The sequence below is a fragment of the Perognathus longimembris genome, chromosome 3, assembly GCF_023159225.1.
Source record: "Perognathus longimembris pacificus isolate PPM17 chromosome 3, ASM2315922v1, whole genome shotgun sequence".
Classification (NCBI taxonomy): domain Eukaryota; kingdom Metazoa; phylum Chordata; class Mammalia; order Rodentia; family Heteromyidae; genus Perognathus; species Perognathus longimembris.
Genome location: NC_063163.1, coordinates 59911385 through 59937769, shown reverse-complemented (window position 1 = coordinate 59937769; position 26385 = coordinate 59911385). Strand labels below are relative to the sequence as shown.

Genomic DNA, 26385 nt, shown 5'->3' with positions numbered 1-26385 from the left:
AAAGAAATAACAGTAATCTGTACATAGCTGTATTTAAATGGCCATTACTGGTGAATTTCTTAATTCATTTTTTTTCTTATTTTATTTTTTGGAAGCAAGATCTCATACTGTAGGCCAGACTAGCCTCAGACTTGCTATGGAGTCCAAGCTGGTCTCCAATTCACTATTCAGCCCACCTGATTTTGAATTTACTATGGTTCCTTAGCTTCCTCAGTGCTGAGAGTACAGGAAAACACCACCATTCTGAGTTCTCAGTTCTTTAGTTAAACTCTTTTTAAGTGCAAAACTGCTCCCAACCGTCCCATAGAAATGAAACAAAGACAAGTTACACAGTAGTGGCTCAGTATATCAATAGAAATATGTATGGATTGCTCAGCATAAATGTAAAGAAGTTCTTTAGTTTATTGCTTTTCCCACAAATCCCTATAGTCTAAGGCTAGTCTATTATATTAACTTACACTACAGTTTTACATGGGAGGAAAAAAAGAAGGTCTCCTGATTGTAATGCTATTTGAAAATTTCTCCCAAACTGAGCACTGGTGGTTCACACCTATAATTATAGTTACTCAGGAGGCTGAGATCTGAGGATCATGGTTTAAAACCAGTCCAGGTAGGAAGGTCTGTGAAACTCTTATCTATAGTTAACCACCAGAAAAGTCATTAGGGGAGCTGTGGCTAAAGTGGTAGATTGCTAGCCATAAGCAAAAAAGCGCAGTGTCAATGTCCAGGCCATGAGTTCAAGCCCCAGGACAAGCACCCGAAATGTGGTATGTGATGTGTCCTTTGAAAATCAAACTACATTCCACTGAATTTGAATCATTTGGAAAATTGAAAGACATGAAGTATCAGCAAAGAGAGTCCAAGTAATGCTGAGGTGACTAACAAAAAAAGCTAAAAAATGTAACATAACAAATGTTTATTTCTGTCTCATGCTATGTGTCCAATGAAGATTACAATATATTATTGTTCCTTTATTCCTTCAGATAAACTACAAAAACAAATTTCATAATATTAAACAATTTCAGGCTAGCGGACTTTGTCTGCCCCTGAAATATTTACAAAAGTATCAAGGATGTCCAGGTGCTTATGGCTCATGCTTATAATCCTTCCTACTCAGATGGCTGAGATCTCAGAATTACAGGTGGAAGCAAGCCCAGACAGGCAAAACTCAAGACTGTTATGTAAAATTAATGAGCAATCAAAGAATATATAATACCCAGGATACCAAAATCAGTTACAGTGACATCAGGGGTAAAATTATGGGGAAGAAAGACAAAAGAAAAAGGCATAATTTCACATGGTACATTGAAATTAACAACAATGGTAAACCACTTATTTCCATAACTTGGAGTTCATTTCCCTTAGCATCATCTTATATGATCATATGTACATAGCTATTGAGCTACTGTGATCTTCTGCTAAGACTATCCTAGACATGTACTAATTATTACCAATGAAGGAAACCATAGAGTCTATGATTCTTTGGGTTTGGCTCACTTCACTTAGTATGATTTTTTTCCCCAAGTGTTTCCATTTCCTTATGAAGGTGGCAATGTCATTCTTTCTGATCATTTATCGAAACTAGGGAAGGGAAGGGGAACATCAAAACGGAGAGACAAAGGGTAAAAGGTGAACCATTGCAACAGCAATACTTAGAAGACAATATGCTGTAAACCAGATGTACAACTGGGGGGGGAGGGGATTGGAGAGGGGGAAGGTAGGAGAAAAATGAGGGAGGAGGTAACAAGTTTGACAAGAAATGTACTCACTGCCTTACATATGAAACTGTAACCCCTCTGTACATCACTTTGACAATTAATAAATTGATTTTTTAAAGGTGAAAAACAAATTAACTAGCAATCAGCCAGAAGTGGAGGTGTGGCTCAAGTGGTACAGCACAAGCTGTGAATGAAAAAGCCAATAAAAAGTGTAAGGATATGAGTTGAAATCCTAGTTCCAGCACAAGAAAGAAAGAAAGAGAGAGGAGGGAGGGAAGAAAGGAAGGAAGGGATAGAGAGAAGGAGGGAAAGAGGAAGGAAGGAGACAGAGAGATAAAGAAAGCAAAAAGAAAAAAAGGATGAAGAAGCAAAACTTTTTTCTTTTATTTATCATTTATTAATTACTCAGTAATTTGGGTACCAAAAGCCCCATCAAACTGATAAGGGATATACAAAAGATTTCATTTCCTAGTAGGCAAATGAATACTGTCAAAACAGCACCTAAATATGAATAAAATTAAATTAAATTAAATTAGAGATGTAGTCAAGATGGTATAGAGAAGCCATTGATACTCTGTAGCTTTTCTGCAACTTGGAAGCAAAAGAAACAGAAAACAGCTTCTCAGCAAGGTTTTGAAGCTGCAAATCAAAGCCACTAGGTAGGAAGAACCTGCTAGGGCAAAGCCACTATGATCCTCCAGGGAACCTGGAGCTGTAATGTGCTTAAAAAGATGCTTTCTCTGAAAAATACTGACTTGGTAGTCAGGCTCATAAACTAAAAGCAAGATAAAAGTTGGGCATTTCAATCCCCAACATTTTTCAGCTGTTCTCTCCTGCAGTTACTTTGCAACCATCTTGAAAGCCAGGAAGGAGTAGACAAGAACAGTCATGAGGCCAGGAAGCAATGACTCTGATAACAAGATGTCACTTGGTCAATTCTAAGATAATGAACTGTCAGACCGTATCTGATACTCCCTCTGATCACTACAACATACCTGTGACTGGGACGTTTTAACTAGTCATACTTTCCCTCCTAATCTTAATTCCTTGTCTACTTAAATCCTGTAACTCGTGTGTGTGTATGTGTGTGTGTGTGTGTGTGTGTGTGTGTGTGTGTGTGTGTGTGTGTGTGTGTGTGTGTCCTATGGATGACTAAAGATGTGCTGAAATGCCATCTTCCCAAGGCATACTGTGGCTGCATAAGCCATGTAAGAAATCTTCTTTCTCTGCATTTCATCTTGCTTCTTTTTTTTAGTGTATGAAGGCATTTGGACATGCGGAACTGCTGGAAATTGGACTTTGCATTTTAAAACTCTGGCTTCAGAACCAGCTAGGAAGTGATGTAAATGAGATTTTGGGTGAAAACTCTTCAAGTCACAACAAGGAGCTTTGAGGGCCATCTCAGTTCTACTTGTCCAAAGGGCATTTTACTTTTGTTTATTATTATTATTTTTCATGTGGTATTGAGGAATCAAGCCCAGGGCCTCATACATGTTAAGCAAGCACTCTACCATTAAGCCATATTCCCGCCCCCATCCTTTTTTTTTATGCCTGTCTTGATGATTAATTGGAGATAAAAGTCTTATAAGCTGGTGAGGGTGACTCACACCTATAATCCTAGCTACTCAGGAAGCTGATATCTGAGGATCACAGTTGGAAGCCAGCCCAGGCAGGAAAGTCCATGAGACTTTTCTTTCCACTTAATCACAGAAAAAGCCAGAAGTGGTGCTATAGCTCAAGTGGTAGAGTGCCTTGAGCAAAAGTAGCTTAAGGTACATTATGGTACATGGCTATAATTCTAGCTATGCAGAAGGCAGAAGTAGGAAGATCTCAGTCTGAGATAGGCCAGGCAGGGACCTGGAACTATGGGTGACATTTCACACACACACACACACACACACACACACACACACACACACACACACACATTGCCAGTCCTGGGCCTTGGACTCAGGGCCTGAGCACTGTCCCGACTTCTTTTTCCTGGAGGCTAGTAGCATTCTACCACTTGAGCCACAGTGCCAGTTCTGGACAGTTTCTATATATATGGTGCTGGGGAATTGAACCCAGGGCTTCATGTATAGGAGGCAAGCACTCTTGACACTGGGCCATATTCCCATATTCACCAATATTTTAATACCTCATTCTCTACTATTTTCATTGAGAAACAAGGAACAACTCTTTTGTAAACAGTTCCATTATCTTGTCAGTTCTAGTCAATTTAGTTACAGATGCTGGCTTTCTTTCTTTCTTTTTTTTTGGGGGGGGGGTCAGTTGTGGGGCTTGAATTCAGAGCCTGACTTGGCACTGTCCATAAGCATTTTTGTTCAAGGTTAGGGCTATACCACTTTGAGCCACAACCCCACTTCCAGTTTTCTAGTGGTTAATTGGAAATAAGAGTCTCACTGATTTTCCTGTCCTGGCTGGCTTTGAACTATGACCCTCAGATCTAAGCTACAATTACAGGTGTGAGCCAGCAGAACCTGGCTGCTTTGGCATTTTTGAAAATCAATTTTATTTTAATACAATATCATTTTCCCCTAAGTTTCAGTGAACTTTTCCATATTTGCCCCTGATTGGACATAAACTAAAGACTTCAATTTTGATTGGACATTTCTTTTGACTTACCATACATCAGCAAGTACTTCTACCACAGAAAAAGTATAACTTGCTTTCTTCTAGTAAATCTTAATCCTGACAAATAGAATAAAATCAGACTTTTGCATTTCAGTTTGAGCATACACATTTCCCAAATAGCAACTTTTCTTCAACAAAACTTACATTTATGTTTCTGTACTTCTTCCATAAAGAGTAATATGTATACAGGGTGTGAGTGGGGGACAGAACAGTGAGTATCGTCTTACCTACAGCATAATACTGTTCTACAGGATAGAGCCAAATTTAGGAACTTCCTCTGAATGTCAAAGTTGAGGGCATGTTTCAATGTTTCACCATCAATGATTAGGGCTACATCATTCTCTTTACCTAACAAACATCCAAAATCTTGACAATTCTGATCAATCATTTGTTTTGTTGCCTAAAACAGAGGAGAAAAAAAAGTAACTTTATGTTCCTCATTTTAAATATAAATGAAAAGACACCTGAATAAAGATAGTGGGCTGGGGTATGTTTTGGCTTCATTCTTCCTTCATGAATTTTACCAATAAGGAGCTAGGCACCGCTGGATCACAGCTATCATCCTAGCTACTCAGGGGGCTGAGATATGAGGACTAAGCCAACCTAGGCAGGAAAGTTCATGAGACTCTTCATTCCAATTAACCATAAAAAAGCCAGAAGGGGAGATGTGGCTGAGGAGGTAGAGTGCCAGTCTTGAAATAGCTAAAGGCTCAAAGGCCTGAATTCAAGTCCTAATACTAGCACCCCCCTATACACAAAAAAAACCCACCAATGGGGCAGAAGATATAGCTCAGCAGCACAATGTATGCTTAAGTATATGCAAAAGAGGGCCTTCACTCAGTCTTTGGTACCAAAACAAAATCAATGAAGTGGTGTCAAAAAGTACGAAAAATAAAAAGTTGCTTGAGGTGTTTTGTTCCACTCCACAGTGTTGGTTTGAATGGCTTCGTCTTTGCCCACTGATCCTAGTGACAGATATAGATGGTAATGATCAGGCCTGGCATTTCATTTCCAGGTAAGCAAAGTGTAGGTGAGGGGTGCAAAGGAGGAGCAGTAGCAGGAGGAGCTGTATGCCCTGACACTAATATATTCTATTTCTTCAAGTATACCAGTGGCACACGTGTTGGTAAAATTGTGCTTATTCCACAGTTTACAAACAAGAGGTTTCAGCCAGTTCATAACCCCAGTACTGGTATGGACTTCATGCTCCAACAAAAAACAATCAATAGGAACAACCTCCCACCAAAATTCAGACATGGAATATAGCATCATCATAATGTGAGATTAGAGAATTGCATATGATATCACAAGGAGAGACAAATTCAACCACTCGATTGCCTGGTTAGAAGATGTCTACAAACATTCAAACTCCAGCTATCTTATTGGAAAAAAGAGACTTAGAAAGCCAGGTGCCAGTGTCTCATGTCTGTAATCTTAGCTACTCATGAAGCTGATATTTGAGGATTGTGGTTCTAAGAAAGCCTGTGCAGAAAAGTCTGTACAACTCTTATCTACAATTAACCAGCAATAAACCAGAAGTGGAAGGGTGGCTCAAGTGGTAGAGCTCCAGCCTTGAGTGAAAAGTTAAGGAAAAGTGAGCCAGACTTGAGTAAAATAGCTAAGCTAGAGTTCAAGACCCTGAATTCGAGAGTAGCACACAAACACACACAAGCACTAAATGATTTAGATTCTAGAAGAGACTGATGAGAGGCGAAAGAAGCCAATGTACAGATTATCAGGTAGATGATTGTATAACACTAGAGTGCTATAACATCTAAAATCTGTGTAAGAGATTTCCTTGCTCTGCTGTAACCCAATTACATGATGTCCCTACTAATATAGTAGCTAAATACATTGATCAGAGACTTTCTTCTGCTCTGTGACTGCAAGAGTTCATGTAATCTCATTCAGGGTAAGCTGGATCCATGTTCTAGAACTATGGTCACTCATAGTTGGTTCCGAATAAGCCACTTTGTATGCCCTTTAGAGAAAGAACTGTGCTTTGTCTTCTCACAAGTAACTCTAAAACACAAGCAAAATCGACATCTGAGAGACAAAGTAATCATGAGTTAGGTTGAGATGGAGGCCTGGGTCAGTTGATAGAATGCTAGCCAAAGAGCAAAAGCATCAGGGACTGAGTTCAAGTCCTAGTCTCAGACCAAGAAAAAAGGAATAGTTAGATTAAAATATGACACAGATAAAGTCTTGTGTTTTTTCTCCTGCCAGTCTGAGACTACAATCCTCCTACCTATTCCTCCCAGTAGCCGGGATTATAGGTGCCTAACACTGTGCTTGACTTGTCAGTTGAAATGGTCTCACTCATTTAGCTGACTTAGATCTACCATTCGCCTAATCTTTACCTTCTGAGTATCTGCAGTTATAGTCATCCTTGGAAACAATGTCAAGAATCTGAGCCCTAGATTTGGTATAGCATCAGGGTGGTGATGAAGGAAATGTGTCAAATAGACTGGGCCATGAGAACTCACCAGAGGCAGAAAGAAGCAGAAACATGACAGAATTTGAAGATTTGGAGGAAAAACAAATCTTAAAGAAAAATAAGGCTTTCCTATGGGGTTGAGTCTGAGTTCAAAATAATCATACATAGATTTTTAAGAAGTTGAGATAAGCCCCCTAAGCAACAAGGTTATTAATATGGAGTTTATTTCTTTTTAAATCACTTACCTCAAATGAGTTTGCATTCATATGGATACGAGGCAAATTCCCTGATATGAGTTTGCAGGAATAGGCTGCAAGGAGAATGATGAAGATGTCATATTTGAACATTGTTTTCCACAAGCATTTTTTAAAAAATCCATTCATAGTCCTCTTCCTTTTTCTTTTCTTTTTTTTTTTTCCAGTCCTTGGGTTTGAATTCAGGAGCCAAACACTGTCTCTTAGCTTTTGGCTAAAGGCTAGTGCTCTACCACTTGAGCCAGAGCTCCATCTCTGACTTTTTGTAGTTAGGTGAAAATAAGAACCTCTCAGACTTTCCTGGTTGATATGGAACTGCCATCCTCAGATCTCAGTGTCTTGAATTATTATATTGTTTTTTCATTCTTTCTCTCCCCCCCCCTCCACCTCTCTCTGTCTCTGTCTCTATCTCTGTCTTTCTAGCTCTCTGCCCTGTGGCTATTACAAAAAACTAAGAAAGATGTTAACAAAAGAAAAAGGACTGAAAATGTTCATTTTAATCTTAGCATACAACTTAAATAGAAATGTATCAGAAGGTGACTATACCTAATGAACAGAGACCCATCTTAACATTTCTGTGGCACTGGGTTTTTATTATCTTTCTAAACATGCACTTATATCTATGATTTATAATAATTAAACTCTTTGGTGAAGTCAAATTCTACTCTACCAAACTGCTATCTCAACATTGTTATGATTAATAGACAAATTCCTAAGTAGAATTAGAAGAAAATAAAGATTAGTTAATGGAAGAGTCTTTATTAGGTACAAATACTAGCTCACATCTCTAACTAGAAGAATGAAATTGTTCCTTGAGATACACTGCCCTTATTACTATTTACCTTCTTACAAGAAATCATTTAAAAACAAATGGAACAGGTCTTTGAGAAGTTGATTACTGGCCAGTTGCTTTCTCCTCCACTATCCTTCCTCCCAAATGTTCCTAAAGGGGCAGGATTTGAGAGACTGGGAAGGAATGAACCCAGCTGTACAAAATAGTAACATGTAATGATTTAACATTAAGAGCAAAGTCTGAAAATGTTGAGCAAGGCAGAATAGCATTTCTCTTTCTTCTTACAAGTTCAATTTTTGTCTCTGAGAATTAATGACCATCCTAAGTGTGTGAATCTTTACTTCCAAAGCTGTTCACTAGCCTACTCTCGAGACTTCTATTTTATTATAACTCGTGTGTGTGCCAGTCCTAGATCTTGAACTCAGGGCCACCTGTATGCTGTCTCTAAACTTTTTTGCTCAAGTCTAGGGCTTTATTCCTTGAACTGTAGCTTTATTTCCAGGATTCTGGTGGCTAATTGGAGATAAGAATCTCATAGACTTTCCTGCCCAGGCTGGCTTCCAATCTCAATCCTCAGATCTTATTCTCCTAAGGAGCTAGGCGATTTTATTACAACTTTAAATTTTTTGATTTACCTTTATTCTTTGGTCAGTTATAGGACTTGCACTCAGGGCCTAGCTCTTTTGCTCAAAGCTAGTGCTCTGCCTTTGAGCTACAGCTCCACTTCTGATTTTCTGGTGGTTAATTGGAGATAAGAATCACGCAGACTTTCCTGCCCAGGCTGGCTTCCAGCAGCAATCCTCAGACCTCAGCCTCCTAAGTAATTAGGATTACAGGCACAAGTCACCAGTGCCAGGCTTATTATGACTTTTTATGTCTAGGAATGTAGTCATGAGCTACCAGTACTTAGCTGATAAATTAGTTTGTAAAATAAACTTTTGCACATCAATAACTTTTTATTCCTTTGGGACAATTTTTCGAAGAGGATTTAACTCTTCACATAAACCAGTTTTGTATAGGTTGCAATTTAATTCCTATTGGATATTAATAACTTATATTTATTCTTATAAGTATCAGTTTATAAGGATCTTGGTCAATGGGAATTTCTATTTTTTCTTTGCCAGTCCTGGGGCTTGAACTCAGGGCCTGAGCACTGTCCCTGGCTTCTTTTTGCTCAAGGGTAGCATTCTACTACTTGAGCCACAGCACCACTTCTGGCTTTTTCTGTATATGTGGTGCTGGTCAAACCCAGGGCTTCATGTATACCACTATACCACTAGGCCATATTCCCAGCCTCTGGAATTCAATTTTAAGTGGAAATGTGTATAGTATGATTTTTTTAGCTTTCCCAAATTTGTACAGATTGCACGAATAACCAAGTGACCTCTGAATCCTTCAGATTTAGATGTCTGCCCACCTATTTTATTTTAGTATAACCACAAGGAAAACATAAACTGAAATTTTTGTTCTTTTCATTCATTATTGGGTCATCTAAAACTTCCTAATGCCCAGCTTCTTTCTTTCCATCAAATGAAATGATCTTTTAACTCAGTCTGAATTTCAAAGTTGACACAGTTTTTTTTTTCTTTCTTTTTTTTTTTTGCCAGTCCTGGGCCATGAACTCAAGGCCTGAGCACTGTCCCTGGCTTCTTTTTGCTCAAAGCTAGAACTCTGCCACGAGTCATAGTGTCACTTTTGGCCATTTTCTATATATGTGGTGCTGAGGAATCAAACCCAGGGCTTCATGTATACGAGGCAAGCACTCTTGCCACTGGCCATATTCCCAGCCCCCAGTTCTGTTTTCTTGATTGCAATATTGCAGTGGTTTCTTGAAGTCAAGGACAATAAGCTTCAGAGAATCATAATGACTTTCAATATGTTTTGTGTTTCATATATGTGTTACACTCATAAGCTAAAGGTAATTTTTATATAGTATTTTTTGTGTGTTGGTACTGGGGCTTAGTTTCAGGGCCAGGGTGCTGTCCCTCAGCCTTTTCACTTAAAGCTAGAGCTCTACCACTTGAGCCACTCTCTCTACTTGCAGCTCTTTTGCTAGTTAATTGCTAGTTAATTGCTAGATAAGATTCTCACAGACCTTATTTTGGCTGGCTTTGAACCTAAATTCTCAGATCTTAGCCTTCTGAGTGGATAGGATTATAGGCTTAGTCACTGGCACATGGCATATGTAGTATTTTTCAGTGCATCTGAGGTCAGGTGAAGAGTTTTCCTCCTGTGGTATCATGTTGGCATGTGAGAAGTCTCAGGTTTTTTACTGTCTTCTGTTTGGGCTTTTGAACTAAGGATTCTCTGTCACAGCAGGTGACTAACTTAGGAAGCAGGGCAGGAGTTCATTGTTGAGGCATGTTATCAGAAGCTCTCGGAAGATAACAGAATTCGATGCTGAAAACATGGAGAACATCTGACTACAATCTGTTTTCATCTGTGACCACTGTCACAAACAAATACTAGCATACCAACTCCTGCTCAATCCTAAGTCAAAATGTGTTCTTAGCCAGGATCGACCCTGTGAATACGATTACTGTCCAGTGATAATGCAGAAGACATTCAAAATTGTCATTGTATCCGCTGTAGGCAGCGGATAGTGTTTGCAATGTCTTTACTCTGCCCAATACTTTAAAGAGCAAGCACCATATCACTTAGTTGTAACCCATGGATGTGTTGTGATTATCTCCATGGAATGCAAAAGTTGGAGTGTTGACAAAAATTATCCTCAAGCGGAGGAGGGTGGTCATTCCTCAGACCCGCAAATCTCAGGCACAGATCTTGCTGTTTAGCTCACTTACCCCTGAGGTCCCACCTAGATTCACTGGGCTGATGGACGTGCTGGTGCTACCCTTGAAAGTCATGGCTTGTTCTCATCCTGCTGCTCTGAGCTTTCTGGAACATTCTCCAACTCCTATGTTATCATTCCTCAGCCTTCCCCAGTGTCTACTGGTCCAGAGCTTTCCAGTGAGAAGTGCCTATGCTCACCCTGAGCCTGGGCCCCTCCTCTTCTCCTGGGTATGGAGAGTTCTGGAAGTTGTGGTTGGTTAGAGGGGGCCAGGGTGTGTGTGAGAGAGAGAGTTTCTGGCATTTGTATTTACCTGCTAAAATCAACAGCATGGAGCCCTGTCATGAACAACCCAAATTCCTGGCCCTCTAGTTCAGTGGGATTCAGGGTGCTATGTAAGCTGATGAGATAGGGCTCTTTCAGGGACTTCCCCCACCCCACAGAGGGGGTGCCTTCTCCAAAATATTATCCTCAAAAGCCCAAGTTTATAAATGTACAGTGAAAAATTCAGGCTCAAACTTTGGTCCTTCTAACTACAAAGCTCATGATTTTCAACCACCACATTCCCCACTGCTTTTCCAAAGATGTAGAGAGCTGAGTGCCAGAGGCTTGTGCATGCCAGTAATCCTAGCTTCTAGAGAGAAGGAGAAGGGGTGGATTGAGGCTTGAGGACAACACAGGAAGAAAAGTCTGTGAGACTCTTATCTCCAGTTAACCACTGAAAAGCCAGACATGGAACTGTGGCTTAAGTAGTATAGTAGCAGTTTTGAGCAGCAAAATAAGGGGCAGTACCCAGACCCTGAGTTCAAGTGCCAGTAACAGAAAAAAAAATCTTTCTTGATATCGGTTACCTATGTTAATTGCAGTTTCTTGCTTATCTCCTGTCAACACCCATATTCTTATGTTTGCTCTCAGTAAAGTTGATATGGTTTCTGGAACACGGGCTTGAAGACGATCTTCAATGGCTGTGGCTCCAAGCAGCATAAAATCCTAGATGTTTTATAAGAGAGATTTTTTATTACTAACTAAAGATTAAAAATAAGATGGAATGAATTAGGAAAAAGATATATAGCCTAATTATTTATGTAAGTCCTACATATATCCACACATTTTCTCTTCTTTTCATTTTTCTATTTGTACTACAGCATGAGCAGTCAAGCATGCAGACATTCTTGTTGACAAGAAACCTACATTAAAGATAAAGACATGTACAGATTAAAAGTGAAGGGATGGAGAAAGACAAACTGTACCATCCTAACACAAACAAAAGGTACTGTTCTGAAAACATGGAGAACATTTGACTGCAGTCTGCATTCATTTCAGATAAAGAATGCTTTACAAAAGGAAAATTATCAAGTATAAAAAAGAGTGTTATAAGCCAGGTGCTAGTGGCTAACACCAGTAATCCTAGCTACTTAGGAGGCTGAGATCTGAGGATAGCAGTTGAGAGCCAGCCCAAGCAGGAAAGTCCATGAGACTCTTAACTCCAATTAACTACCCAAAAGACAGAAGTAGAGATGTGGCTCAAGTGGTAGAGTGCTAACCTTGAGCAAAAAAGCTCAGGGAGGGGCTGGGAATATGACCTAGTGGTAGAATTATTGCCTCAAATATATGAAGCCTTGGATTCAATTCCTCAGCACCATATATATAGAAAAAATCAGAAGTGGCACTGTGGCTCAAGTGGCAGAGTGCTAGCTTGAGCAAAAAGAAGCCAGGGACAGTTACTCAGGCCATGACTTTAAGCCCCAGGACTGGCAAAAAAAATGTTCAGGGATAGCCCCCAGGCCATGGGTTCAAGCCCCAGGATCAGCACACACACAAAAAAATGGCCAAAGGATTTGATAGACAGTTATCCAGGGAAGACATAGGAATAATCAATAGACATATGAAAAGATACTCAATATTAATCACTAAACAAATGAAATTAAAACCACAGTGAGATGTTATTTCATAGCCAATAGGATAATTATAATCAATAAAAGACAGGAACAGCAGTTGGTGGGGATGGGGAAAAATTAGAACTTTTATATGCTATGACTGATAATGTATAATAGTGTGGCCACTTTGAAAAGTAGTCTGGCAGCCACAAAAATGGTTATCTAGATAGTTATACCATATGACCTCACAAGTGTGCTCCTAGACATATGCACAAGATAAATGAAAGTATGTGCCTGCCTGAAAACTTGTACATGACTGCTCATAATAGAATTATTCATAATAGCTATGAAGAAGAAATAACCAAATGTCCATGAGTAGATGAATGATTAGACAAATGTCACATCCTTCTCATGGAATATTATTCAAAAGTGAAAAGGAATTAAGTACTGACAGTCACATGCTACAATATGGATAAATCATGAAAGTATTAAGCCAGGTGAAAGGAGCCAGTCATACAGGATCCTAGGCATTCACACACAGTAAGACAAAAGGAGGATATTCTTAGGGAAGGAACACAAAGGCATAATGCCCATGTGCCTCTAATCATATACAATAATATTTGCTAAAATGAATTCCAAAAATGGGACAACAAAGGCTAGTCACTAACAAATACTTATCACATAATTCCACTTATAATTCCAGATGTCTGATAGAGGCAAACCTATAGAGATAGAAAGCAGTTGGGTAGTTGCATGGGGCTAGAAGTGGAGAAATGGGGGAACAGCATGAATAATAGTGGTGATGGAGTTTGTGGGAAATATTGAAACTATTCTATTTTCATTGTTTGATGGTTATGCAAATGTGAACATAGTTATGATATGTTACAATGTACTTAATGGGACTATTGATTTCAAATACAGAAAATATCTTTATTGTCCTTTCCCCAACAAGAAAAGAATTTAAAATCTTATGATTCCCCATGGGAAAAATACTCAAGAAGCAAAGAGTTATTGGCATAAGAGCTTAGAAGAGGGCCAGAAAATACCTCCAGTGATTTTGAAAAGGAGATGCCCCCATAGGGCTATGTTCAGGTCAAACATTTGCAGGAATAAAATGCACAGCTTATTGGCCCAAAGGAACAGAAGAACTCTAAGCCAAGAATCTAAGGCAAAGATTGTCCAAAGACCAATGAAATTCCAGAGGCTTTTTAGCTGAAACAAATTCACTAACCTCATAGTGACACTCTCCAACTCATAACACTACCCTGGAGAAAAGGAGCACACAGAATGCCCAATACAAATGCATTCAACCTTATATTAGAACTCATAAGACTATTGAAAGATATGGGGGAAAAACATCTTCCCAGTGTTTTGTTGTTAAGTGCTCCCAATTTGTCATGAGAAAAATTCATGCTTCAAGCCTGTGGTGCACACATGCTAATTGTGATGCAGAATGTGTCTTCAACATATATAATGGGATAATTCAGTACACATGAGCACACACACACATATATAAACAGGCTGAAAGTGTATACACGAGACCTTGTTTATTACCCAAGCACCGTAGATGATTATGCATTACTCTAGCTTATTTTGCCACAATGAGCATTATGAGCATATGTTTTAGAAGAAGGAGAAATCTATTCTAAAGAATATATGATGAATTTTCAGTGTTTGACATAGCCAAAGGAAACTACCTGAGCTTTCACTGATTTTGTATCACTGACAGATTTCCTTCCTGTGTTGCTTTTGGCTGAGTTACCTTCTCAATGATATCGTAGCACTCCTCCAGTTTTTTAATTCGGTCATCTAAGTTGGTGCTAGCTTTCGCATACTCCTTTAGCCAATGCTGGTATTCCTCCTCTATTAAATCAGTATAGGCCACACAGAGAGTTCTCAGACCTGCAGGTGAGAACATGGCATGGCACAGGACAGACATTAGAGGGAAAAATCCATTTTCTTTTTAAAACTATTGTTGGCAGTACTGATTTTTCATGTTTGCTTTTGTTGTTTTGTTTTGCTTTCTTTTGGTCATACTAGAGTTTGAATTCAGGGCCTTGAACTTACTAGGAAGGTGTTTTGTTATGTGAGCCATGCCTCTAGGCCCTTTTTACTTTATTTTTTGAATAGGGTCTCCCATTGATTCCCCAGGTCAGTCTGAAATTCATTCCTTCTGTTTGTGCTTCCTGAGTAGCTATGATGACAGGTATACGCCACTGTGACCAGCTTCTATTGGTTAAGATGAGCTCTCATAAGGTTTTTGGGCTAAGGTTGGTTTCAAGCTGCAATGCTTCTATTCTCTGCCTCCTAATCACCTAGCATGGTGGGCATGAATCCACTGGACTTGGACAGTACCAGTATTTTAAAAACCAGGGTTTTGTGCATGCTAGGCAGGTGTTCTACACCTGAGTGGCATCTCCAGCCTTTTCTGTTTTATTCTTCAGCAGGGTTTTACATTTTTCCCAGGGATGACCTTGGACCTCAGTCCTCTGCTTCTGGCAGAGCTAGGATTATAGGTGTGAACTCCATGATCAGCTTGTTCTTTAAGAGTTGCTAACTTTTACCCCAGTTGACCACCACCAAAGATCCTCCTGTCTGCCTACAGAGTAGCTGAGATTATATGCATTAGCTACTGCGTCCACAGGAAAACCTAGAAGAATTCTGAATATACTTGATATGGTCTGCTCATTCTGCCTCAGCTCCTTTCCTTACTCATCTTGTGCTATGCCTTCTTCTCCTTATAGTTCCAGGCTTGTCCACTATCTCTTATCTGGAATACTTTCTGGAGAGCCATACAGTTCTATCTCTGTCTAAAACACTGCCTGATACCCTTTATCCTGTTTTATTTTTTAAACTATCTTCATAGCACTTAGAATCACCTGATATTACCTACTTGTTGATAAATCTCTTCAAGACATGAGCTTTACAGGTTTTTATTCACTCCTGCGCCAGAGATTTATAATAGTATATAGCTCTTAATAGATGCCTAATATTTGAATAAATGATTGAATGTTCAATTTTTGTTACATATGGTCAAATAATCTCTAAATTAACAGAATATTAATTTAAATTAGATTTTGTGAGGATTTTTTTAAAACCAAGTGTACTATACTCCAGCAACTCAGAAAAAAATCCATTCTTGCAGATTCCTTAGACATTAACTGTCTATAGAACACATACAGCTATTACTCTGTTCTGTGTTTAATTAAAATATAGTTCCTCGGGCTGGGGATATGGCCTAGTGGCAAGAGTGCCTGCCTCGGATACACGAGGCCCTGGGTTCGATTCCCCAGCACCACATATACAGAAAACGGCCAGAAGCGGCGCTGTGGCTCAAGTGGCAGAGTGCTAGCCTTGAGCGGGAAGAAGCCAGGGACAGTGCTCAGGCCCTGAGTCCACGGCCCAGGACTGGCAAAAAAAAAAAAAAAAAAATATATATATATATATATATACATATATATAGTATATATATGTATATATATATATATATATATATATTTCCTCCTGTATGTTTCAGCCACTCTACAGCACATCTATATTTTAAGATTCCAATGAAGTCAGGTGCCAGTGGCTCACACCTGTAAGTCTAGCTACTTGGGAAGCTGATAACTGAGAATCAGAGTTCAAAGCTAGCCCAGGCAGAAAAGTCCATGGAATTCTTATTTCCAGTTACCGAGAAAAAAGCCAGAAGTAGAGGCATGGTTCAAAAGGTAGCACATCAGCCTTGAGCAAAAAAAGCCAAGCATGAGAGTTCCTGAGTTCAAACCTCAGTATTGGCACAAAATGAAAGAAAGATAGAGGAAAGAAGAGAGGGGAGAAGGGAGAGAGGGAGAGAAGGATAGAGGGAAAGAGAGATGGGAAGAAAAGGAGGGAAGGGAGGGAAGAAGGAAGGAAGGATAAAAGAAAGATTGCAATGAGATATCCAAATTAAAATGTAGCATAAAATATCTACATTTCCAGGCTGAACACATTTGAATAAGAAGAGCTGGTAAATTGAAAGATGAATGTGAAAGTGAACCATAGCTTTCACAGGGTTAGTGATTTTACTTTTATGTGGTATTACACTCTGCTAACTTTTAGTGAATATTGTTCTTGGTGAAAACTCCCTCACATGAGTAGACAAATGAAGAGATGAAAGTGAGGAGAATGCAGCCAAAAATTCAATGCATACCCTACAAAATTTAAAAAGTGAAAGAAAGGGTGGGTTGGGAAGGATAGAGAAGAATGTTAAAAGGGGTGACATTGATCAAGACACATAGTATCCATAAACTGTGTTGTTGAATTGCAACTCTTTTATACAAACTATTTAATGATAATTTTTTTAAAATGTATTTTATAAAGCTCACTCATGGGATTTCAATTTCTTGAAACATAGATGGTAAATCTAAATGAGAAATAAAGAGAAAATAACAAGTAATATTAACTATGTCAGCTTCGGAGTTAAATGTATGATGTAGTCAACTCCACGTCCTGGAAAGTCTTTGATTTGCTCCAACTACGGGCCTAGCTCCTAACACAACTAGTGAGAAAATAACATGACATGGCTGAAAACACAGGAACACAGTTTAAACACAGAAACACATATTTTAGAGTTTGTTCCTAAGCATAGAAATGGTGAAGGAAGAAAAAAGAGAAAACAAAAATCATGAATCAGCAGGGATTCTTTGAGAAATCTTTTACTCTTAAAAAATAATTATTTATTTATTGTCAAAGTTATGTACAGAGGGGCTACAGTTTCATACATAAGGCAGTGAGTACATTTCTTGTTCAACTTGTTACCTCCTCCCTCATCCCCCTTCCCTGCTTTTCCTCTCTCTGCCATGAGTTGTTCAGTTGGTTTACACCAAATGGTTTTGTAAGTATTGCTTCTGGAGTCATTTGTCTTTTTATCCTTCGTCTCTCGATTTTGATATTCCCTTTCCATTCCCAAGTTCTAATACACATATATACAGTATACAGGGTTCTCATATGAGATACAGTGATAGCAGGGGCACATCTACAGGAAGGGAATATAAGAGGAGCAACAACAAAAAAGAGCTACAGAAGAAACCCTTTACTTTTAAACAAACAGATGACTATAAAGTCACATATGTAAATAAATAAGGTCCCTGTAGCCATAAAACATCTGGGTTATAATTTAAGAACAGTATTTCCACAGTCTTTATATTCAATGTACACTATGTGAAAAATTGAACTACTTAACTTGAAGGTAGGGATAGGCTAGGGAAAGAAGGGAGAGAACAATGGAAGAAGTGGCATTGATCAAAATGCATTGTACTTATAACCTGAGTACTAGAACTGAAACCCCTTTGTACAACTACTTAATAATAATAAATACACTTTAAAAAACAATATTTTGGGGGCTGGGAATGTGGCCTAGTGCTTGCCTCACATACATGAAGCTCTGGGTTTGATTCCTCAGCACCACATATATAGAAAAAGCCAGAAGTGGCACTGTGGCTCAAGTGGTAGAGTGCTAGCCTTGAGCAAAAAAGAAGCCAGGGACAGTGCTCAGGCCCTGAGTTCAAGCCTCAGGACGGGCAACCCCTCCCCCCCAAAAAAACAGTATTCCCAAAAGGACTCTAAAGAGCCTTCACTTACCATTTGTGGCAAAATATTCCAGATGGTTTAATGTGTCCTCCACAAACTCAGAATTTTTTGAAAGTCTCTCATAAATCACTGTATCCTATATTATTAAAAATAAGACTCATGGTGATTAACATCATATACAAGGATTCAAGTCTGAATTCTGAATGCTGCTTGAGAATCTTGTTAATCCTAAGAAATATGAGGAGTTTGAGCAGCCGCAAGGAAAGGGCAATTCCAGAATGCGTTCAGAGTAAGCTTTTGAGGTTGAATTGGTGTACTCTAGCTAAAATGTCATAGTTGCTCATTGGGCTGCAAATGCTTCCAGTTATGTGAGATTCAGATTAAACACTGCAGGCTGCTAGTGGCTCACCCCTGTAATCCTAGCTACTCAGGAGGCTGAGATCTGATGATTGCAGTTTGAACACAGCCTGGGCAAGAAAGCCTTACCCAATAAACCACTCAGAAAAAGCCAGAGTGACACGGTGGGTCAAATGGTAGAGCACTAGCCTTGAGCAAAATGAAGCTCAGGAACAGCAGCCAGGCCCTGAGTTCAAGCCCTAGAACAGGCCCAAATAAAAATAAAAATAAAAATAAACAAAGCCAGACCTATGGAAAAACACAGGAAACAGATGAATACGGTGTCAAATACCAAAAGTATAAAGTATGTTACCACTGAGGCCCCAGTGGCTCAAGCCTCTAAATGAATATTGAATCTTAATACTTACTGCCCCTTTGCAGTAGAGCCGTAGCTGGCCCATGGGAGTGCGGACAATCACAGACATTCTTTTCCTGTTGCTACAACAGTATTTTTTAAAATATCATTAGTTTCCATTTTCTTCAGTACATGGTGCTAACACACACACATATACACAGGCACAGACATGCATGCACATACATGTGCACATGCACACACATACACACACACAAGTCAAATCAAAAGAATTTCAGTAGTTCAAGTCTTTAACTGGCAATGAAAAGGTCAACAAGTTTCTTCAATGGCCACTATTTCCTTTTCTGAACAAACAAACTAGTTCTTAAAACTAAAGTTCTAGTTATAAACCTCAGCATCTTTCCATTTCTGCTTAAGAATGAAAGAGGGCTGGGAATATAGCCTAGTGGCAAGAGTGCTCGACTCGTATACATGTAGCCCTGGGTTCGATTCCCCAGCACCACATATATAGAAAATGGCCAGAAGTGGTGCTGTGGCTCAAGTGGCAGAGTGCTAGCCTTGAGCAAAGAGAAGCCAGGGACAGTGCTCAGGCCCTGAGTCCAAGGCCCAGGACTGGCAAAAAAAAAAAAAAAAAAAAAAAAGAATGAAGACATTCTGAGGCGCTGGTGATCCCTATAATCCTAGCTTCTTAGGAGTCTGAGACTTGGAGGATGATCATGTTTTGAAGCCAGCCTGGGCAGAAAAGTTTGTGAATCTCCATCTTCAATTGACCAACCAAAAGCTGAGCTGAAAGTACGGCTTAAGTGGTAGAGCACCAACTGTGAGCAAAGAAAACTGAGAGCATGAGGCCCTGAGTTCAAACCCTGGTACCAGCATGCACACACACACACACACACACACACACACACACACACACACAGAATGAAAGATATTCTAATCTTTACCATTTTAATAAATGGTCATACCAAAACAAGTAAAAGTGTTATAAGTGGGAAATGATGAACTTCTTAATAATAAAAGTAAAAATTAAAATAAAAAGTAAAAATGAGAATATGAAAAAACACAAAGGAGATAACAATTTCCTGCTAATAACTAATATGCCTCACTTGGGAAAAAAAAAATCAAATTCCAAAAAGACCCTGTAAAGCCTACTTGGGAGTCACCAAGTCCAGCTACTACATTCCCACTCCTTCTATACATGGGCACCATATTGATCCCATGGTGTTTCCAAACACCAGAAAAAAATCTCCCCAGGGTCTCAGATCTAGCTGTATCTATGAAAGAGTGACTGCATCCTTTCCACCTAGTCACCTCGCTGCCTTTTACCATCTTTCCAAACTCCACTACTGAGTTATACCCCCAGAGATAAGTGTAAATTTTAATCATGTACAATGATTGATCTAGTAGTAGTAGTAGTAGTTAAATATTAAGGGGAAAGTTAGAATGATCCCTTCGATGTATTTTATTTTATTTTATTAATCTTTTTTCTTTATTGTCAAAGTATGGTACAGAGGGGTTATAGATTCATATGTAAGGCAGTGAGTACATTTCTTGTACTGTTTGTTACCTCCCCACTCATTTACTCCCTCCTCCCTTTCCCTCTCCCCCCGAGTTGTGCATTTGATTTACACCAAATCATTTTGCTTTTGGAATGGTTTGTCTTTTTGTCCTTTGTCTCTCAATTTTGATATTCCCTTTCCCTTCCCCAGTTCTAATACCCGTATAAACAGTATCCAGGGTATTTGGATGATATATAGTGGTAGCGGGGGTACAACCACAGGAAGGGAATACAAGAGGAACAAAACTAAGCAAAACATTAGATGTATTTTATTGTCATAAAGATTAAGAAAACTTTCCTATGTGTGTATAAAGGGGAAAATTGGACAATGATGCTAGAAAACAATGTCATTTGAGAATAATCTGGCTTTGGGGTGAGCTCATCTGCTTCAGCATGTCCTTCTCTACATTTTTAGATTCCACATTAGAAATGATAAGATGGATTAGGAGATGTGACTTTATGAGTCTTACACAATGCTTAATGAAATTAACGGCACAAAATCATCACAATGATACCTAAGGAACCATATGTGGTTGCTAAAACAGTAGCCACAGTGAAGTGTAAGAAAGAAGGACTTGGACACCCCATTTTTCCTTAAAAAAAAAAAAAATCAGGCACTAGTGGTTCACACTTGGAATCCTAGCTACTCAGGAAGCTGAGATCTAAGGATTGCAGCTGGAAGCCTTAAGTGAAAAAGCTAAGTGTAAGTGTGAGGCCCTGAGTTCTAGCCCCAGTATATGAAAGAAGGAAGGAAAGGAGGGAGGAAGGGAGGAAGGATAGGAGGGAGGAGGGAGAAGGAAGGAAGGAAGGAAGGAAGGAAGGAAGGAAGGAAGGAAGGAAGGAAGGAAGGAAGGAAGGAAGGAAAAAAGGAAGGAAGGAAGGAAGGAAAGAAGGAAGGAAGGAAGGAAGGAAGGGAAGGAAAAATGATCTCACTGATGACATTTTTTAAATTTAATTGATCTATAAAAATAATTTTCAACATTCACCTTGTCTTCCAATATTTAGAAAGTACTTCCTGGACCCCAGACACTGTGTGGGAGAGGCACTTCCTATCTCCAGGGGCTTACAGCCTGGTGGTGAGGCAGTTAGGTAACCACAGATTTAAAATACATCTATGATCTTAAACAAGTGCTGTAGAGAGATGTGTAGACTCTTAAGAAACCAACAAAAGGGAGTCTGCCCTGAAAAGTTTTCTGAAAAGCTGAGAACTGGAGTGAAATTCCAAGGCAGAGGCTAGACTTCCCTGGCTCTGCTCTGGAGTTTGGTCTCTGCTACCCTATCCCAACTGGAATTAATTGGAAACATACATGAACTTTAACATACCTGAACTGTAGGCGAAGGTAGCTTACCTAGAAAACTCCAGAACATTAAGGATTTCAAAAGTGAAGCTTTCTCCCATCTAAAAGAAGATAAAAAACACATTCTTACCTGAGAAAATTTTCATTTTGCAAATTAATTCACTCACCCAGTCAAAAAAAGACATTTTACCCTCCAAATATTTATCTTTTTCAAAGTACAAATTTTCTTGTAAATCTGACGACTGCACCATCCTTTGGTAAAAGAACTACTTGCAAGGCCAGCAAAGGAGAGAACCTGAGTTCAAATGCAGGTATCCCCTTCCAAAACAAGGCACTATTGCTACCTGCAACTTGGGCAGTTAAAGCACAAAACTTTCTACCAACACCTATTTAAGACAGAAGCATTTCTCTTTCAATATGAAATTCACACTGTTAGATCTACTTGTCACAATTTGAAGCCAGCCCAAGTGATAAAGCCCACAAGACTCCAATCTCCAATTAACTTGCAAAAATCCAGAACTGTGAGGGACAACAAAGGAAGGGGTAGCATTGACCAAGAAGCATTATACTCATAGCCTGATTCATGGAATTGCAATCCCATCATACAACTACTTAATATAAAGAAATTTAAAAGGCCAGAAGAGGAGGTATGTCTTAAGCCTTGTGCTGAAAAGCCAAGTGAGCATATGATGCCTTGAGTTCAAGCCCCATTCGTTGGTTCATTGCTGTCTGCTAATTGTCTCGTTTATTAAATGAACCCTGCCACCCAGCAGTGTTCATGAAATCTTTCTTTTCTTTTTTTTTGTTGCAATACTGGAGCCTGAACTCAGGGACTAGGAGCTGTTCTTAAGTTTTGTGCTCAAGGCTAGCACTCTACCACTTGAGCCACACCTCCCATTTCTGGCTTCTTCTACTAAAGTTAATTGGCGATAAGAGTCTCATGGACTTTCTTGCACAGGCTGGCTTTGAACCTCAGTCCTCAGCTCTCAGCTTCCTGAATAGTTAGGATTACAGGTGAGTGTTTGCCTATATATTTCTTGATGGTCTGATGATTTTAAAGTCTTTGGGTAACCACTTGAGTTGTACACTTCCTGTGTTCTGGACATGGATTAAAATTACTTTGTGTATAATAACTCATGGAATCCTCCAATGGATCATTCAATATTTACAACAACAGAACTGAGGAACATGTGAGAAGTACAGGAAAGGTCCCTGAGAATAATGACAGAGGAAGGGGTGGAGCCAAGGGAGACTCCCATTTTGCTTCCAGGCTCCTGCTCTGAATTCCATTGCTAAAAACGCAGGCCTCAGCAGTGTCCTACTCACCGTTTCTATGGTGACCGAGTAAGGTGTTCTGGTGGTGAAAACAAACCCAAGGTTTTTTGCTCCTTTCACTAAAGCGGCCTCATCTGTTAATGAATGGATTAATAAGAGACTGAACAAATATATTGACACCACAATAAATCTAATACATAATACTATCCTCTGGCACTGAAATATAATGACAGATTTTGAACATGGCTTTTTTTTTAAAAAAAGATGCTTTTATCTTAAAAAAATCTTCATTATGTTTTATATTTAAGTTTGTAAAAAATTCAACTAGTATATACAGATAGGTTTTTAAGAGGAAACTGAAATCCCTTCGTACAATTGAGGATAATGAAATAAAAGAATAAAATAAACACATTTAGAGGAAACTAAAAACAAAACATCAATAACAAAATTATCCAACTCCCCATCACCAGTACACAATTTGGAGTTATTTCTTTTCTCCCCACTTTTTCAATCTATCTTTAAGTAGCTGTACAAACAGGTTTCAATTTATGTCCGTTTATGTATACAATGCTTCCTGACCAATGCCACCTTTTTTTTTTTTTTTTTGGCAAGTCCTGGGCCTTGGACTCAGGGCTTGAGCACTGTCCCTGGTTTCTTTTTGCTCAAGGCTAGCACTCTGCCAGTTGAGCCACAGCGCCACTTCTGGCCTTTTTCTATATATGTGGTGTGAGGAATCAAACCCAGGGCTTCATGTATTCAAGGCAAGCACTCTTGCCACTAGGCCATATTCCCAGCCCCAAATGCTACCCTTTTCATCACTATTCCCCATCTCTCCCAACCCCATCCATCCCCTCAAGTTACCTGGCTCCACTGTCACATACACTGAGTAGTAGGACTGCATTCACTCTCTTCCTCTCTCCATTTGTCTGCCCCTTACCCCTTGACCTCCCCTTCCACAACAATTACCATCTTCCTGATATTCATTTTGTTAAACTAAGTAAGCTGTTCAAAGGCAGTACACCATTGGAATCCTTCCTTCGAGTGTGTATGTAAGCATATGATAACCCTTTATGGCTTTCACGCAGAGCATGGCTTTTTTATGTGGAGCACTGGTGGTTCATGCTTGTAATTCTAGCTATTCAGGAGGCTGAGATCTGAGGAAGGTAGTTTTGTTTTTTTAATTTTATTGTCAAGGTGATGTACAGAGGGGCTACAGTTACATAATAAGGAAGTGAGTACATTTCTTGTCATATTTGTTACACCCTCCCTCATTTTTCTTTCCTTTCCCTAGCCCAGATAAACATATATACAATATCCAGTGTACCAAAATCATATACAGTGACAACAGGGAGTATGCCATAGGGAATTCACCTAGTACATTAAACATAATGACAACAATAAAATCCTCCTGTTTCCATCTCTTGGAGTTCATTTTGCTTAGCCTCATCTTATATAATCATATGTATATAGCTGTTAAACTCTTGTGATCCTCTGATAGGTCTATCCTAGACATTTTTATGTTTATTTAGTAATTGTTTGGTTTTAGAGACATGATGTAAAGTCACTGACCAAAATATGTGGAAATAACATTTGAAAAGAAGTTTGTTATTTTACAGACACAATCTCTACTGTTCTCCCCCCCACATCCACATATCAGGGAGACCATATGCCTCTGTTCTCTCTGTTATAGGCTTGTCTTGCTCAACATTATTTGTTCAAGATCTGACCATTTCCCTGCGAATGCCATTATTTTATAATTTCTAATCACTGTGTAGAATTCCATTGTGTACAGGTACCACATTTTTTGGGTCTATTCATCTGTAGTGGGGCATCTGGGTTGTTTCCATATCTTGGCTATTGTGAATTGTGCAGCAATAAACATGGATGTGCAGGTGTCTTTGTGGTATCCTGGATCCTGTTGTTCTGGATAGATGCCTAAGAGTGGTATGGCTAGGTTGTCTATGCTGAGTTTTTTGAGGAATCTCTACTTTGTTCTCCAGAGTGGTTGTACTAGTTTACACTCCCACCAGCAGTGGAGAAGGGCTCCTCTTTCTCCTTATCCCCTTGAGGAAGGTAGTCTAGCTTGAGTAGAAAAGTCCATGAAACTCTTATTTCCAACATAAAGCCAACATAAAGCTAGGAGCAGAGATGTGGCTCAAGTGATATAGTACCGGCCTTGAGCCTTGAGCTTAAAAGGTAGGGGAGAGTACTCAGTCCTGAGTTCAAGCTCTCTCTCTCTCTCACACACACTTGTTCTTTTCTTTCTTTTTTATTAATTAAATTTTGTTGACAAGGTGTTGTGCAAAAGGGGTACAGTTACATAGTAAGGCAGTGAGTACATTTCTTGTGATATCTTACACACTCATTTTTCTTTCCCTTTCCTAGATCAGGTAGGCATATATACAATACCCAGTTTTAATCCAAATGAATATCCAACCTTCTTAGTACCCTTGTACTCATGAAAGAGAAAGATTGGTGGAAAAGGGCCTATTTCAGTTGAAATTAAATTACCACACAGATGGAAGTCCTACTCAAAACAATCTTATTTATGGACCCTAATAAAATGTTGAGAGGTCTTAACCTCTGCTGTACTATAGTTATACCCAAACACATCGCCTCAAACTCTGAGTACTGCTCCAGCCTCTTTATGACATCTTTAGGGTAGGGTAGAAGAAGTCCCAGGGCCTGTAGAGCAGCTCAAAGCTGCTATGACCTGTGAGAACCCCAGAGGAGAAGAAAGGCAGAAGCCATGGAGGAGGACATCAGAGGCCCTACCACCATCCAGCATGAGCTGTGCATTTTCCCTCACACATGACACCTACCTGGGGAGGAAGCCTGGTAGATGATATTATTTCCCTCTCTCTCAGGGATAACTGTGTGGCACACACATAACAGGGTAAAAAATTCTTTTATGTATCCTTCCGTGGGCTAGAAAATGAAAGGCACAGAACTAGTAAATTTCTTCTCCCTCTAGTTTCCTACTTCAATTTTCACATAATTGCATAAAGTATTATGACTACATTTACCCACCCTTCCTCTATTTAGCTGTACCCTGTCCCTTTGAACCCCATTCCCAAAATCATAGTTTTCTTTTCCTGGATTCAGAAAACTGTACCTTTTTAAAAGCCATATTTACATATATATTTACTAGATACATATATAATACATATTTAATTAATATATACACATATTAATTAAAGTGAGATAACATGGAATTTAGGGAGAACATAACAGACTTACATGGCCTTTTTCAAAGTTCTCCAATAATGCAGGGTCATTAAATTCATAAGAAGGTGATGTCTGACTATAAGAAAGGATAGAGAAAATTATTGTTATTTGCTGTTACTGTAAATTAAACTCAGGACCTTGTACTATTTTTTAGCCTTTTCTGCTTAACACTGATACTTTATTACTTGAGCCACGACTCCACTTCTGGTATTTTGGTGGTTAACTGAAGATAAGAGTCTCAGGGTCTCTCTTGATTGGGC

The 26385-nt window shown here is 39.1% G+C and overlaps 1 protein-coding gene across 1 annotated transcript in view; it reads right to left on the bottom strand.

The window, feature by feature from the left end:
* LOC125347620 (phospholipid-transporting ATPase IB-like) overlaps positions 1-26385 on the bottom strand; it is a 101844-nt gene that overhangs the window by 34396 nt on the left and 41063 nt on the right. Inside the window, exons 16-25 of the mRNA XM_048340614.1 lie at positions 26138-26201; positions 25720-25825; positions 22949-23031; positions 21674-21723; positions 18822-18891; positions 18109-18193; positions 14270-14409; positions 11482-11620; positions 7038-7102; positions 4583-4755 (exon numbers count right to left, since the gene is read on the bottom strand). Coding sequence (XP_048196571.1) covers positions 4583-4755; positions 7038-7102; positions 11482-11620; positions 14270-14409; positions 18109-18193; positions 18822-18891; positions 21674-21723; positions 22949-23031; positions 25720-25825; positions 26138-26201 — 975 coding nt within the window. The remainder of the gene's footprint in view (positions 1-4582; positions 4756-7037; positions 7103-11481; positions 11621-14269; positions 14410-18108; positions 18194-18821; positions 18892-21673; positions 21724-22948; positions 23032-25719; positions 25826-26137; positions 26202-26385) is intronic.